General features: G+C 38.6%; 1 protein-coding gene across 4 annotated transcripts in view; it reads left to right on the forward strand.

The window, feature by feature from the left end:
* BANP (BTG3 associated nuclear protein) overlaps window positions 1–14,935 on the forward strand; it is a 242,893-nt gene that overhangs the window by 15,763 nt on the left and 212,195 nt on the right. For all 4 annotated transcript variants that reach the window (XM_077831218.1, XM_077831220.1, XM_077831219.1 and 1 more), the window contains exons 2-3: window positions 8,796–8,946; window positions 12,012–12,106. In XM_077831218.1, coding sequence (XP_077687344.1) covers window positions 8,877–8,946; window positions 12,012–12,106 — 165 coding nt within the window. In that variant the 5' untranslated portion in view covers window positions 8,796–8,876. The remainder of the gene's footprint in view (window positions 1–8,795; window positions 8,947–12,011; window positions 12,107–14,935) is intronic.

A 14,935-nucleotide genomic window follows, 5' to 3' on the forward strand; every position in this document is an offset into this window, starting at 1 on the left:
GAGTAGTTCCGTTGACTTCAACGGGACTGCTCACAGTGTGTAAGGTTAAGCATGTATTTAAGTCTGTAGGACTGAGGCCTAAATCAGTAGTACCCATGCTGGATGCAGGGAAAATAAAGAAGGGGTTGACTGGTGGCATGGAGAAGAAAATATATATTTGCAACAAAAAAATAACTATTTGAAAATGTGTGTTTGTGTTTATCAGTTTTTCCTCTTCATTGGATTTATTCTTGTTTAAAGCAAAAGAAATGTAATTTAAAGTTTGGAGCAGGCAGAGGGGAAGTAAAATGTCACATTTTGGATTATATGGTAAACTGGAACAAATGTCCTCCTGTTACATACAATTAAAGTATTGTAGCAGTCTGGCCACAGTAAAGTAGCACTCAGGAACATCAGCCAATATTTGCAGTCACTGAAACAGGATCAGCTGAAGTATACATTTCATGTATTGAAACTCTACATTTCTAAATCACCTTATTCATACCCCACCCCCCCAAATTAGTTTTACAAAGTAAAATTATGTTTAATTGATACATGTTTGTATGTTAGAAAGGCTGTTGACCACACACCTGTAACCTGTTTTCCCACAGATTTTAGTATTTTAAATTAAATTTAGCCAAAAAAGATAATGCAGTCATATACATTTACCTATAAATATTTGTGTTCTTAAAGAAACATGGAATGTAAACAAAAATAGTTCTACCCTTGTCAGCTCTACCTGTTATACGCTGGTGCTTGTTTACAGTTCAGACATCACAAATAGGGCTCCATTTATTTGTGAATAAATGCTTTCAGGTAAAAAACAGAGTTACCTCTCTGTGGGGTTTCAGGCAGCTCTCTGTCTTTGCCCCCTTTCCCATTTATGAGTCTGCACTCTTCCTAATCAATTTCACTGTTGGAGTATCAGCAGTGATAGTAATAACGTTAAAAAAGCCCCAAAGCTGTTCTCAGCTCTGTACATTTGCCATCAACGGGCCTCTCTTCCCTCCCCCCAAAAATTTTGTAAACATAAATATTCTATTAAGTTGAAAAAGAAACAAAGTGTGGGAGTCTGGAAGGTAAAAATACTTCAGATATTGGCTTCATTAGTATTTATTGTTAACCATACTTGGCTTTGTACAGAACATAGATTAGGTAAGGTCCCTCAAGAAGCCTACAGTCTAGGTATTGTATTTATTTGAATTAGTAAAAATTGTCTCTTCAAGACTCAAGTTATTTTATAGTCAGTCATTCTACATTGATCCAAACCCATTAGATGGAAAAACATCAAGGTGACAATATTCAGAAAACGTGTTAGGCCACGCCCAGAGGGATTAGGGTTGGGGTGGGAGGCTGAGGAGAGAGTGAGTCTTTAGAACTGAGGAACTGCCACAGTTTAGTTAGTTCTTGAACAACAAAAAAATCACTCCAAATAAGATTAAAGCAATGCTTCATTGAACCAATCGAAAAAGGTTGCAACCGTTTCTTTTGGTTCAGACTTTGTCTCAGTTTCAAACCTTATACTTTTTGAATTTGAATCTTTATCTCAAGCTCTGTTAAATGAACTTCAATTTGGTTTTCATAGCCTTTTGCTAAGAAGAGTGTAGAACTGAGGTGAAACCAATGAACTAGGGTACAGTGTTTCCACGAAGTAAGCAGATTGGTGTGCATGAGAGAGGGGACTGGCACTCGAGTGTAACAACATAGGGTGTGTGAATTGCTAACCTGCAGAGGGAAAGAGCCCAGAGCAGAGCAGCCAAAAGCCACTAGCTGGAGACAATTTCCTTTAATGGGCACAGTCAGGGCTCCCTCCTGCTGTAAGCAGGTGGTAGTGATTTACCCCCGATACTTCAGGCAACCCCCAAAAAAGTCACAGCCAGGAGCTCCACTTGCCGCTGTTTCTTTCCACCAGCTCTGCTCCCCTGTTTCTTGCCCCATCCTCCTCACAGATATCCCAAATTTTCCTAGACCTTCTATCGCAGCCCAACATCCCCATGTTTCCTCCATGGCTTCCCTCAACACCCACATTCTAGCTCCTTTCCCCCCATTCACAATCCCTTTCTTCCACAATTCCCACAGTCATATCCCTGCTCCCCACCATGCTTCCTACTCTTCTACCTCATTCAGCTTTTAAACACTGACACATATCAATACTGATTCTTTCCAGATGTCAAGATGAATTCTGATCAGTGTTGATTTCCTCTGGAATTTGTACCTAACTTTATCAGCCATGCAAAGAAGAAGAAAGGAAAAAAAGAAAGAAAGGAGAGTGGGAGGGGATTGTTCCTCCAGCAATAGATCTACTTCAAACAAACAAAAAACAGTACACATGCTTACTTTGCAAATCTATATTACTACCGATTAGCAAAACCTCCTGGCCTAATGATCCCTTTACAAATTACAGGAGCTATTACATTAACTTCATCCATCTGTATTTCAGAAGGTGGCATTTCAAAAAATACTTGTCTTTGTAGTAGCACTTAGAACATGAATGAGTCACTGAGATGATTAAACCTAAAGATATATGCTACGTTCCTTGCCTTCCTGTATCCCAAGAAAAAATTATCCTTCCAAAATTTGGAGAAATGTTCCTAGATTCTGAGAGAGAACTGTTATCATTACAGAGGAGTAACAGACTACTGTATATTTTGATGATGGAAATTTTTAATCCTCTGAAGGTTAATAAATCTTCATCTACCAAAACTTCATAAAGTTAATTTCACTTTAAGTCAATTACAAGTTTAATTTAGAGACTGAACTGTGTTCACTATCCTGTATCACATTTAAAATATCAAAAGGCAGAGAAGGGTGATAAAGAGTTCATGGTGTTCAGATAACCGCTTGCTGAGACAAAGTTAACAGGTTCAAAAGTACCTGACTGCCTTCTGCCATAGAGAAATACCCCAAACTGTCATCTTGTCAGATCTCATATGCAAAGGCTGCACGAGTGCTTGTAATGGGAGACTTTTAGGCGAAAATAGATGATGTTGCAGCAAACAGTCCTAGTAAATGTGTACATGGGACCTTTTCCTCCTTATCCTATATACCTTTTATTCCTTGTCACCCAACCCCACCTCTCACTTGAGCATCTGTATCTTCCTACTGCTAGTCCCTAGCCTGCCAGTCAGCATAAAGCGTTCAATGTTTGACATCAACCTAAAATTTTAATTTTGTTTTAATTTTTCCTGGTAGGGTTTGAGCAAAATCCAGTCAGACATTTTTGGATTAGTTAAGTGGGAAGAAACATCTTCTTCTACTATTAAACAATAGGCCATTTTTATGCACAGAAAACTTGAAAACAGACGAACTTAAACATAATGCTATATGTGGTTAACCCTCACTGAGGAACTGTAATTGTTTTCTGGAACTAAAGCATGCGCTTGCTCCCTGCTGGGAAATTCCAAGCACCTTAAACTGAAAATAAGCATTAATTGAAGTGTTTCAAATAGGTGAGTGGATAAAAAGAGATTTTTTATTTTTAATTAAATACAAGTTTCTTTTTTAAAAACAAACCTATTTGAAATTGACAACTTATGTTAAGGCCTAAATTCATTATAATATATATTAAAATAATTTTAAATTAAATGCAAAAAATAATATTAATCAGTATATGTCTGCTGGCAAGTTTTAAAGAAAGTCAAACCATTGAACTGGTGGAATTCACTGACTGAGCACCAACAAATTATGGTTCCAGAAGTGCTAAACCAGCTTTTGAAAGCAGTAGGCTCTTCTGCAGGTGCAGAGAGAATATCTTCTTCGTTTCAGTTTATTCAACTAGTTCAGTTCAATGACTATTGCATTCAAAGTTAAGAAGCCAATTTGGATTTGTAAAAGCAGGAAAGCTTGTTTTCCACTTCCAATCTGTACATTAAAAACTAGGTGTAAAAAGATAAGATCTTCTAGTTATAAAATCTTGCAGGACAAGGTGACCAAAAACAATTACTACTTTTGTTTAATAAGGTCTTGTGCACCCTACACAGTTTCTTCAACAAAAGCCAGCTTTTGTCGACACAAAAGAGGATGTATACACACTAAATTTAATGCTCCTCCCACCAACTCCCCTGCTATGCTGACATAATAAAACCACCTCAAGGAGAGGCGTAGGGCTTATGTCGGTGTAGTTAGGGTGATGCATGTCTGTGTAGACACTACGTTTCTTACATCTGCTGTTGGCTGTCGTTCATGTCAATTTCATGGCTCTAGCTCCTGCCTTCTGAGCCAGGCTCCTGCCCGGTCTCCGTTCCAAACCAGGCCGCCACCCAGGCTCCTGGCTTGGGCTGCTGCCAAGGCTCCCCACTGCCTGCCGGGAACATGGCAGTTGACTGGACTCTGGGTGTGGATCTCTGCACTGGAGGCGAGAATCCCTGGGTGGCTTCCCCCGGCTCCCAGCTGGGAGTGCGGAGGCCAGAAGCCCAGGGCAGCAGCTGGGCTCCTGGTGGGGAAGTGTGTGGAGCTGAGCCCTGGCTCTCAATCCCCCACACTGCCCCTCTTCATGCCCCTCTTCAGTCAGTGGAAGCACTCCTGGTGAGGACGCACACCACCAGCAGAAGAAGGGTAGTGTGGACATCAGCCACTGCAGCAATTAATGCAATGGCTGTAAGTCAACCTAACATAGGTCAACTTGTCTACACTCTCCTTAGGAAAAAGCAATGAAAACCAAATTAAAGTTTATTTAACAGAGCTTGAGATAAAGATTCAAATAAAAAAAGTATAAGGGCTTGGAAACAAAAGGTTATAATTACAAGAAAAACAAAAAACACAATATATAACCTATACTTATTAACAAGATACTTTCCTGTCTAGTAAGGTATTTCTCACCCACTGGTTCTTTCAGTGCTCGTCCAAGGAGGTGAGATCCACTGTTCATGAGACAACTCTCACTGGCAGAGTTATTCCTCTGTAATGGATAACTATTTGGGCCATTTCTTCTCGTATACAGTCACAAGCTATTGTCGCTTAGCCCAGGAGGCCGCCTCTTCGAAGAACTCTTCTGGGGTTCATTTGTCTTTATAAACCTCCCGTCTGCATCTACTCCATATGGTAAACATAAGCCCCGTCCATGGATGTTCAATGTCCTTATGTTGATTAGGTCAGCTCTTCGACTTCCCCTTCTCAGGTGATAGGTTTCACTCCCAACAGATTTGAAACAGAATTTCCTTCATGTCACATAGCTCTAAAGTTGTTTTCTATATAAATATTTCTCATTAACCATGACAATTGGCTAGTTCTTAGCTTTTAGCAGATACCACAAGTCACCCTCTTTGGTGAAATATTGAAAAGATGGTTGGACATGGGTAATACACGCGCTTGGGCCTGTCTGCGTTACACTGCTCCCTACCGGCCTGCTCAGGCACTTTTCTCATCATGGTGGCAAATCTTCCCATGCTAGTTGTCATTGTTAAATTGTAACAGTGATTGTAAACAGCACATTCTGTGATCTTAGAGAAGAAAGGGAGAAAGGAAGTGGGGTAGTAATGGGAAAAGCAAGCAATAATGCTGTTGGGAGCCTTTATGCACCCATGCCATGGGGCAGAGCTACTAGGTTTACCTCCCGCTGCTCCGGGCCCCTGCACAACCACAAAACCCCAGGCCACTTGCACTTTTCTGCTAAACCATCTTGTCTCTCCAAAGCCACCCCTTATCCCCTCATGCCACTGTAGGTATCTTTCTCCCCTCTGTTATAGCCCTTTATTCTCTGCTGCCCACTCGGTCTCCTTGGCTCACCAGATGTCTGTATGGAGCACAGCTGGGGATGGGAAATAGGTAGCTGAGGTGTCTGAGTAGTTCATAGATTTTTAAGACCAGAAGGGATCATTGGATCAGCTAGTCTGACCTTGACCTTCTGTCCACTATTCATTGGGTAGCTCAAAACTTGTTCTGAATAAGAGGAATAACTTCTCTTTTTATGTATATAATTTTTAACGTTTCAGAAATGGATTCAGATTGGGACATTGAAAGAATGTGTGTGACATTTGGAGTTTGTGAGGACTGATTTTTCAACTCAAGGAGTCCAAAGAAATATTGGGAAAACAGCAACATTTAAAAATAGGAGCATTTTAAAATGTTTCCTCTGGAAAAGTTAATTTTACTAGGAAAATTGTGTAGAAAATTCTGTTGTCCACTGAAGACTTATTACGCAAAATTTGTAGACTAAAGGTAGGTTTCCAAAAGTGCTTAGTGCAGGCCTAATTCTTCTCCTATTGAAGCTAATAGGGGTTTTGCCATTTACTTCAGCGGAAGCAAAGTTAGACCAATGTTGAACTCTTCTGAAAACTCTACCCTAAATTTAATCTTTTAAAGCATTTTACTCCAGCTTTAATTTCAAATTTCTGTGCAATTTCTGTCAAGTTACCAGTGCCTCCATCATCCATGTATTGTGTGTGTGTGTATACAAATAAACACATTTTTCCTTAATGTTTTGATGGAGGTTCTTTCTGAGTCTGGGGGCTCCAGACTCATGTTGTGCTATGCCCGGTGAGAATGTAGAAATGGCAGATTCTTGTTTGTAAAATACTATGCTTCATCATGACCTTGACCAGTTGCCTGTGCGCAATGTCTGATTTATTGAAAATATGTTTAAAAAGGTGAAAATTAATAATGTTATGAAGAAATATTACCATATATGTGTGCCATTTTATAAATTACCATATCTTGGCTGTTTTAATCCTTTATATTCATTAACTGCTAAAAGACATCTGTCTAAGCTAGGATAAAGTGGAGCTTTGTGCCTGGAATTTTTTTTTTTTTTTTAAACATATGCCAGTATTTCACCAGAACATGACACAAGAAGCTGGGAGTGGAGAAAGGAGGTCAGAAACGGGAAATTGTTTTTCACTTGCACTGAGGGAGGGCTTAACTAACTTGAACTAATTTTGTTATAACAAATGGATTTTGGAAGCGGAAAATGTGTGCGTTGTATATCGGACTAAATTGAATTTAAACAAGTGAGTTACAGATCCCTTGAAAGTGATTTATAATATACTGATGTATTCATAACTAGAACAGCACTGCTGGGCAAGGCTAAAATGAATCATGAAATATCACTGCTATCTAGTGTTTTTTTTAAAAAATCAAGATTTGACAGTTTGTCCCTTTTCTAATGTGTGGATTGAAAGATGCATCCCTTCAGATTAAGGGCAGGGTTCTGAATAGTACGCAGTTAGTGACATTATGAAACAGTAATTCTAGCACAGCTGTTTTATTATGTTAAGACTGGCTGGTTCCCAGGACTTCTGAGAAATGGCAAATTTAACTTGCCAAAATGGCAACCACATGCACTAACCTATTGCCAGTTTTCTTGGGCACCTTGCCATAGTCTATACAATCCCAACAGTTTTCATAGTGATCAGAATTTCAAATGAGTCAATATTGGCAGCAACATCATTTTGAGTAAACAACTCTGATATTCTGTGGCGTCCTCATTCAAAAGATACAGGCTTTTCTAATGAGCAGCTGCTGCTGAGGCCAATCTCAGAAGTCGTTGGTGACACTGTATTGTTTTTGAAAAAATTGCACTCCACCTGCCTGGTTTAATTGCTTTCGTGTGTTCAAGTGGAAGAAGGAAAGAGGAAAATGTTTATGCATAGCTGGATTTGATTCAGTGTCAAGGTTAAGGGATAAATTACCATTTCCATTGGTAAACCTCAAATTATCCTACTAGTATTCTTTGTGCCAGGTATTAAAAAAGACTGGTCTTCTGGCATGCATTGTCCATCCTTCTATAACTGTGGGGAAACACAGATGTGAACTGTTCCTATGACTTTAATTCAACTTTAGTAACCATATTAAGGAAAATCTTCAGCCTCTAAAGACCTTTGACAGAGAATTCTGCAGGAGCAGGGCTGAAAAATGTTTGGCTCTAGAATCAGGACCGTGCTTTGGAAATAGATTTAAGCTTCATCAGCACTGAGCTGTAGAAATGCCAGGCTGAGGTTGGAGCCAAGAGAGTAAAAATTGAACTTTGGTTCAAATTTAGTTTTAATTAGCAGCAGAGAAGTCCCTAATCTCAGTGTGTGTTAACCAAGATTTTTACAGATCCCACAGGAATGTCACAGTTGCAGGGACAATGTCTCTATATATGTTTGTACGGGGCATTGCAGAATGGGGGTGCAGTGTTGGTTTGGGTCTTTGGATGCTATTGCAATATAAACATTTAAATAATGTACCTGTTTTAAAAAAGCTTGTAAATGAAAAGAACCCTGCAATTTTGGAATGTTATTCCCTTAGTAAAGAGGCCAAAGTGTCTTCTGTTTTATTTCTTTCTGTAAACGTATGTGTAAGTATTGTTGTTATTTTTAAAAATTAAATTTTAAACAAAAATTATATTTAAAATAAAACACAAACACTTTACCGTGTATTTAGTGTTGGTGAATGGCATTGAAGTGCCAAACTAGGGAGTGAAGGGACTGTCTTTATTCACAGAAGAGGTACAGCACATACACTGGGATAGTGCAGGCTTTCCTCACAGGTCCAGATAGGACCAACTCAGAAGTGACAGGGGTATTTCAGTCTTGGTCCTCCTTGGAGAGCTACCAAACAAAGTGGCAATTAATGGCAGTTGACATCGTAGTTTCTGTGATATGGACATGTGTCCGCTAGGAACTGGGCCAATATTTACCCTATCTATTCCACAAGGATCGCTGAATGTTCATTAGGTGGCCATAACCAAACCAATCTGGATTTGAACCAATGACCTAAAGGTGAAAGGCTCTGATTCTCACTATCAATCCTCTGAGCCACAGCTCCTTTTAAAGAACATGAATAAAGTATTAATTTACTCTGTGTGTTAACATTCTTTTTTTGCTGCTGTCTTTCAGGGTTGTACGAAGTGGCAGACCTTAGAGTGTGAGTTTGGGGCCTTCCGTGGTATTTGAGCGAATATTGTTGCCTGATTCTGAATGATGTCAGAACAGGATTTGGCAGATGTGGTTCAAATTGCAGTGGAAGACTTGAACCCAGATCATCCAGGTACAGTAGGGGGTAGCATTGACACAAGGAAGAGCAGTAAAATGTTATCTTCTAAACAGGGAATAAAAATCACTGTTGGGCTCATTTTACAAATTCAAAATGGTACAAAAGTTTCCTAGAGAATTTAATTCTGCCTTTAAAAATGAGTTTGTTAACATTACATTCCAGTAACTTTATCAACATGGCCTGAATTTTCCTTCTAGAACAGTTTTTTTAACATTTTGCATTTAACATCTTTAAAAATAGAGGGCTATATCCTCTCCCTGTTCTTTGTACAGAAGTAGTTTTGTGTAAAAAATCTAGGGTTAAACATTGCCTACAGTAAGTTTTTCTTCTTGCTGAGCATCTTTCTCAGGCTTTCCTCCAAATGAGAATTGCTACCCAACAAGTTATGAACCATAGCTTTATAGTTGGTGTTTATTATTTCTTCCTTTACATGATTGAAATTCTTTGTATTGTACCAAAGTGGTAGCAGATTGAAATCACCTCCAAAAGCATTATTGTGACATTCGTTGTTCTTGAGAGTTTGTTTGTTAAAGGAAAATGTCAGTATTGGATGCTAGTTATTGGCCTCAATCCATATATGGAGGTAGTGGGTCTATGTGTATGTGTAAATGTGTGCAGGAGCATTTGTAGGATTGTGCCCATAATTTGGGAAGACACTGATGTTAACAAGGCCCCATTCCTGCACTCAGAATCACATGGGTGAACGAACCTCTGCACTAATGAAGAACTCCAGTGAAGCTGTTTGGGTTCTGCATGTGTGCAGTGGTTTACCTATATAGTTCTCATAGCAAGACTGGGGACTAGCTTTGGAATGCGGTATTAGATGATATGAGGAAGCAATGAAACACCGAAGACATTGTAAGCCTATTTGGTACACTTTTTTTCTTGTTTTTGTCCAATATATATATTTAGGACATATTACTTGTTTGCGGGGAGCTATGTTATTTATTTAACTTGGGTTTCTGCAAGGTTTATTAATGCCAAATGCATCATCGTGAATAGATGTTAATATCCAAGTGCCTAGATGCTTTGATAGGTACCTTTAAACAACAAATGTAAATAAAGAAAATCTAGAATAAGAGAGGTCACAAAAACGTTATATTGGTACATCAATACTTTTTTGATGAAGTTTTAAAAAAAGGTGAGAGGTGTGTAGTATACAAATGTAATTTATATACTAGTGATTATTTTAATTTATAGTATTAGAGTTTGTTTGCTGTAAAATGCTATATCCATGAAAAAGATCTGGAACATTCTTGGATTTTTTCGAGTAAACATGGTTTTACATCAACATGAGGAAATTCACAGCTGAGTGTAGATCTTAAGAAGGCTGAATATTTAAAATATATTTCTCAAAAAACAGACTACAAATCCTGTAGAAATCATCAAAACATAGGGCTGGAAAGGACCTTAAAAGGACCCTGTGCTGAGGCAGGGCCAGGTATACCTAGACCATCCCTGACAGGTGTTTGTCTATCCTGTTCTTAAAAACCTCCAGTGATGTGGATTCCACAACCTCCCTTAGAACCTTATTCCAGAATTTATACTTAGAAAGTTTTTCCTAGTATCTAATTTAAATCTCCCTTGCTGCAGATTAAGCCCATTACTTCCTTGTTCTGTTTTCAGTGGACATGGAAACCAATTGATCACCATCCTCTTTAAAATGGATCGTACCATATTTGGAGACTGTTATCCGGTCCCATCTCAGTCTTCTTTTCTCAAGACTAAATATGCCCAGTATTTTTAATCTTTCCACATAGTTCAGATTTTCTAAACATTTTGTCATTTTTGTTGCTCTTTTCTGGGCTCTTTCCAATTTATCCACATCTTTCTGAAATTGTGGCACCCAGAAGTGGACATAGTACTCCAGCTAAGATTTCACATTTGCTGAGTAGAGAAGTACAGTTACCTCCGGTGTCTTACATATGACACTCATGTTAATGTATCCCAGACTGATATTGGCCTTTCTTGCAGCTGCATCACATTGTGGACTCATTTTCAATTTGTGATACACTATAACCCCCAGATCCGTCTCAGCAGTACTACCACCTAGCCAGTTATTCCTTATTTTGTAGTTGTGCATTTGATTTTTAGCTTCCCTAGTGTAGTACTTTGCACTTATCTTTATTTAATTTCATCTTGTCGAATTCAGATCAATTCTCCAATTTGTCACAGTAATTTTGAATTCTAATCCTGTCCTCCAAAGTGCTTGCAATCCCTCCCAGCTTGGTATCATCTGCAACTTTTATAAACGTATGCTCCACACCATTATCCAAGACATTAATGAAAATATTGAATAGTACTGAACCCAGGACAGATCCTGTGGGATGTCACTAGATATGTCTCCCCAGTTTGATAGCGAACCATTGATAACTAGTCTTTGAGTTCGGTCTTTCAACCAATTCCATCTAGAACAACTTTGCTTATGAGGATGTCATGTGGGACTGTCAAAAGCTTTTACTAAAATCAAGATATATCATGACATGCTGCACTCAGCATTTCAATGTTTCTCTTTATGAATACGCCATTAGAATTATTTCATAATTTCTCATAATATTGAGATGATTTTCCTCATTCAAAAGTAAGCGATTTACCAGTATTGCAGTAGTTCCTCTCCCTTGAGATAAGCTCACCATTATTTTTTCTAGATAATTTACATGAGATATTTAAGAAGCTAATATGCAACACATCATACTTAAGTTGTACATGGACATACCATATATGTACAGTGCTGGATATTTTCATTAGTCCAGGTTATGTATTTTAATACTTAGGACTGACATTGTTTCAGAGAGAAATATGAGAGCATATAATGGATCAAATAATTGAAATATTTGGTGTTCAAAAGGTGCTTTTCTTATGAAGTGCTGAGTAGAGTGCTTACCCATTGTTGTTACATTTTAAAATAAATAAGCAAATAACTGCTCTGCATAAAGCTAAGTCAGGCTAGAGCTGTTTTTCTCTGTGCTGCTGGATTCTTTCAGTTAGTCACTTCACTGTCTTCATAATTTATTTTGCCCCCAGAATTGTGGTGTGACCATGCTTACTTTTGCTTGCAGTTGTATTGGAGAATCATGAGGTGACAGATGAAGATGTAGAGCCTGCTCTGAAACGCCAACGGATAGAAATTAACTGCCAGGATCCCTCTATTAAGGTTGTGATAGTATACTTTTCTGTTGTTCAGAAGATCAGATACATGCAATTGCTTTTCTTTGGGGGAAAAAGTACGTTAAAAACAGAGGATGGAAAATAAAATATTAACAGTATATTTAAATGTGAACTGCGAGGGAGGGCGGGTGGTTACCCTTTTTGGAAATGTTTTAGAATTATTATTATTTTAATTATTTATCATTATTTATATGACTACAGTGCTATGAGTTATGGATCAGGACCCCAGTGTACGAGGCAGAAAAAACACAGGAAAATAAAAAGGGCTTACAATCTAGGTGGTGGTGTCCGTAGTGATTGAGAAAGCAGGTAGCTGGGAGGCCTTGGGTGGAAGGGGGAGAAGAACACATTTTAGCTATGTTGAGCTTGAGCTGATTGATAGATATCCTTAAGGAGATCAGAGAGAGAGAGGCCTGGATTCTAGCTGAGACAGATCTGGAATAGAGAGGTAGATCTGTGAGTCATCAGCATAGAAATGTTAGTTGAATTTGTTTTGTGCGGATGAGATCACCCAGAGATTAGGTGCAGAGGGAAAAGAGAAGGGGGCAAGTACGGAGTTCTGTGGATCCCACATGGAAAGCTGTAGAGGGGGATGAGGAAGACCCTCCTAAGGACACAGTGAAGAAGTGATTAGAGGTAGGAAGAGAACCATGAGTGGAAGTCAAAGAAGCCAAGTGAGGACAAGATTTGAAGAATATGTGCATGGTTGACGTGTTGAAAGCAGCTGTGACAGGTCAAGGAGATGAAGATGAAATACTGATTTGAGCTTTAACTAGGAATATATCATTAAAGACTTTGGCGAGAAAAGTTTCAGTGGCATGCAAGGAACGAAAGCCAGATTGGAGAGGGTCTAAAATGGAACTGGAGCGGAACTTCAGACAGTGATTGTAAACAGCACATTCAGGGATCTTAGAGTTGAAAGGGAGAAAGGAAGTGGGGTAGTAATGGGAAAGGCAAGCTGGGTCATGGGTGGGAGTTTTTAAGATGGGATAGACTAAATAGTGCTTGTTTGTATGGGGAAAGAGCCAGAGGAGAGTGAGAGGTGAATGAGAAGAATAAATGAGGGGATGAGAGTAGGCATGAAGAAGATCAGGAGATGGGATGGGATGAGATGAGGTCACTGGGATTAGAGGAGGAGAGAAGATGAGAACCTTCTGCCTCCCTGACAGGAGAAAAGGAGAGAATTGTAGGAGGGGAAGGAAAGGCAAGCTATGGGGGAGGGGGAAAATCTCATCAGATTTTGTCAGTTTTCTCTTGGAAGAAATTGGTGTGTGTTTTATTGGTAGTTAGCACAAACACTCATATGGCTTAAAAGCTGGAGGATTGCTAAGTACCTCATTATCTTCCAGAGCCAAATCAGCTCGGTTACTTTTTAAAAACTCTTTTAAAATTATAGTTTTCTTTGAATCAGGCCAGCCACATTTGACTTGATTTCCCTGTGCTCACAGACCTTCCCCATCTCTCCCACATATGTTTCTTATTGGTAGTGAGTATTGGTAATGTTTCAGTCTTGAGCACCAACAAACACGTAGATAATATTCTGCTGCTACACAGATTGGCATATATAGTCTTACCTTCTTAAGATTGCCCTAGAATCTGTGAAGATCAGACAAGTCTTCCCAAATGAAGAGTGCAAGCTGGTCAGCAGCATTATCAAACAGTTCTATACTGCTCATTTTATACAATGTTTTCTGTAAGCTAGGCTGCTGTGTAAATTTAATTTTAGATGGAGGCCACTAGGTGGCATGCTGGCTGTTTCTTAAAGTCAATTCAAGGCATATGTATTATCACTAGGGTTGTCAGTTAATTGCAGTTAACTCACGCTATTAACTCAAAAAATTAATTGCAATTAAAAAAATTAATCACTATTAATCACTATTTTAATCACGCTATTAAACAATAGAATACTAATTGAAATTTATTAAATATTTTGAATGTTTTTCTACATTTTCAAATATATTTATTTCAATTACAACACAGAATACGAAGTGTACAGTGCTCACTTTATATTATTTTAATTACAAATATTTGCACTGTAAAAATGATAAACAGAAGAAATAGTATTTTTTCAGTTCACCTCATACAAGTTTCAACTGTTTATTGTGAAGGTGCAATTTACAAACGTAGATTTTTTTGTTTGTTTGTTATGTAACTGCACTCAAAAACAAAACGATGTAAAACTTTAGAGCTTACAAGTCCGCTCAGTCCTACTTTTTGTTCAGCCAATTGCTAGGGCAAACAAGTTTGTTTACATTTACAGGAGATAATGCTGCCTGCTTCTTATTTACAATGACACCTGAAACTGAGAACAGGCATTTGCATGGCACTTTTGTAGCCGACATTGCAAGGTAATTACGTGCCAGATAGCTAGACATTCGTATGCCCCTTCATGCTTTGGCCACCGTTCCGGAGGACATGCTTCCATGGTGATGACGCACGTTAAAAAAATACTACGTTAATTAAATTTGTGACTGAACTCCTTGGGGAAGAATTGTATGTCCCCTGCTCTGGGTTTTACCCGCATTCTGAAATATATTTCATGTTATAACAGTCTCGGATGATGACCCAGCATGTTGTTCGTTTTAAGAACACTTACAGTGCAGATCTGACAAAATTCAAAGAAGGTATTAATGTGAGATTTCTAAAGATAGCTACAGCACTCAACCCAAGGTTTAAGAATCTGAAGTGCCTTCCAAAATCTAAGAGGGATGAGGTGTGGAGCATGCTTTCAGAAGTGCTCCAGAAAGTGCTTCAGTAGTGCTCCAGAAACTACAGAACCCGAATCACCAAAAAAGAAAATCAGCCTTCTGCTGAT

This window comes from Eretmochelys imbricata, chromosome 12 (assembly GCF_965152235.1).
Source record: "Eretmochelys imbricata isolate rEreImb1 chromosome 12, rEreImb1.hap1, whole genome shotgun sequence".
NCBI classification, from domain to species: domain Eukaryota; kingdom Metazoa; phylum Chordata; order Testudines; family Cheloniidae; genus Eretmochelys; species Eretmochelys imbricata.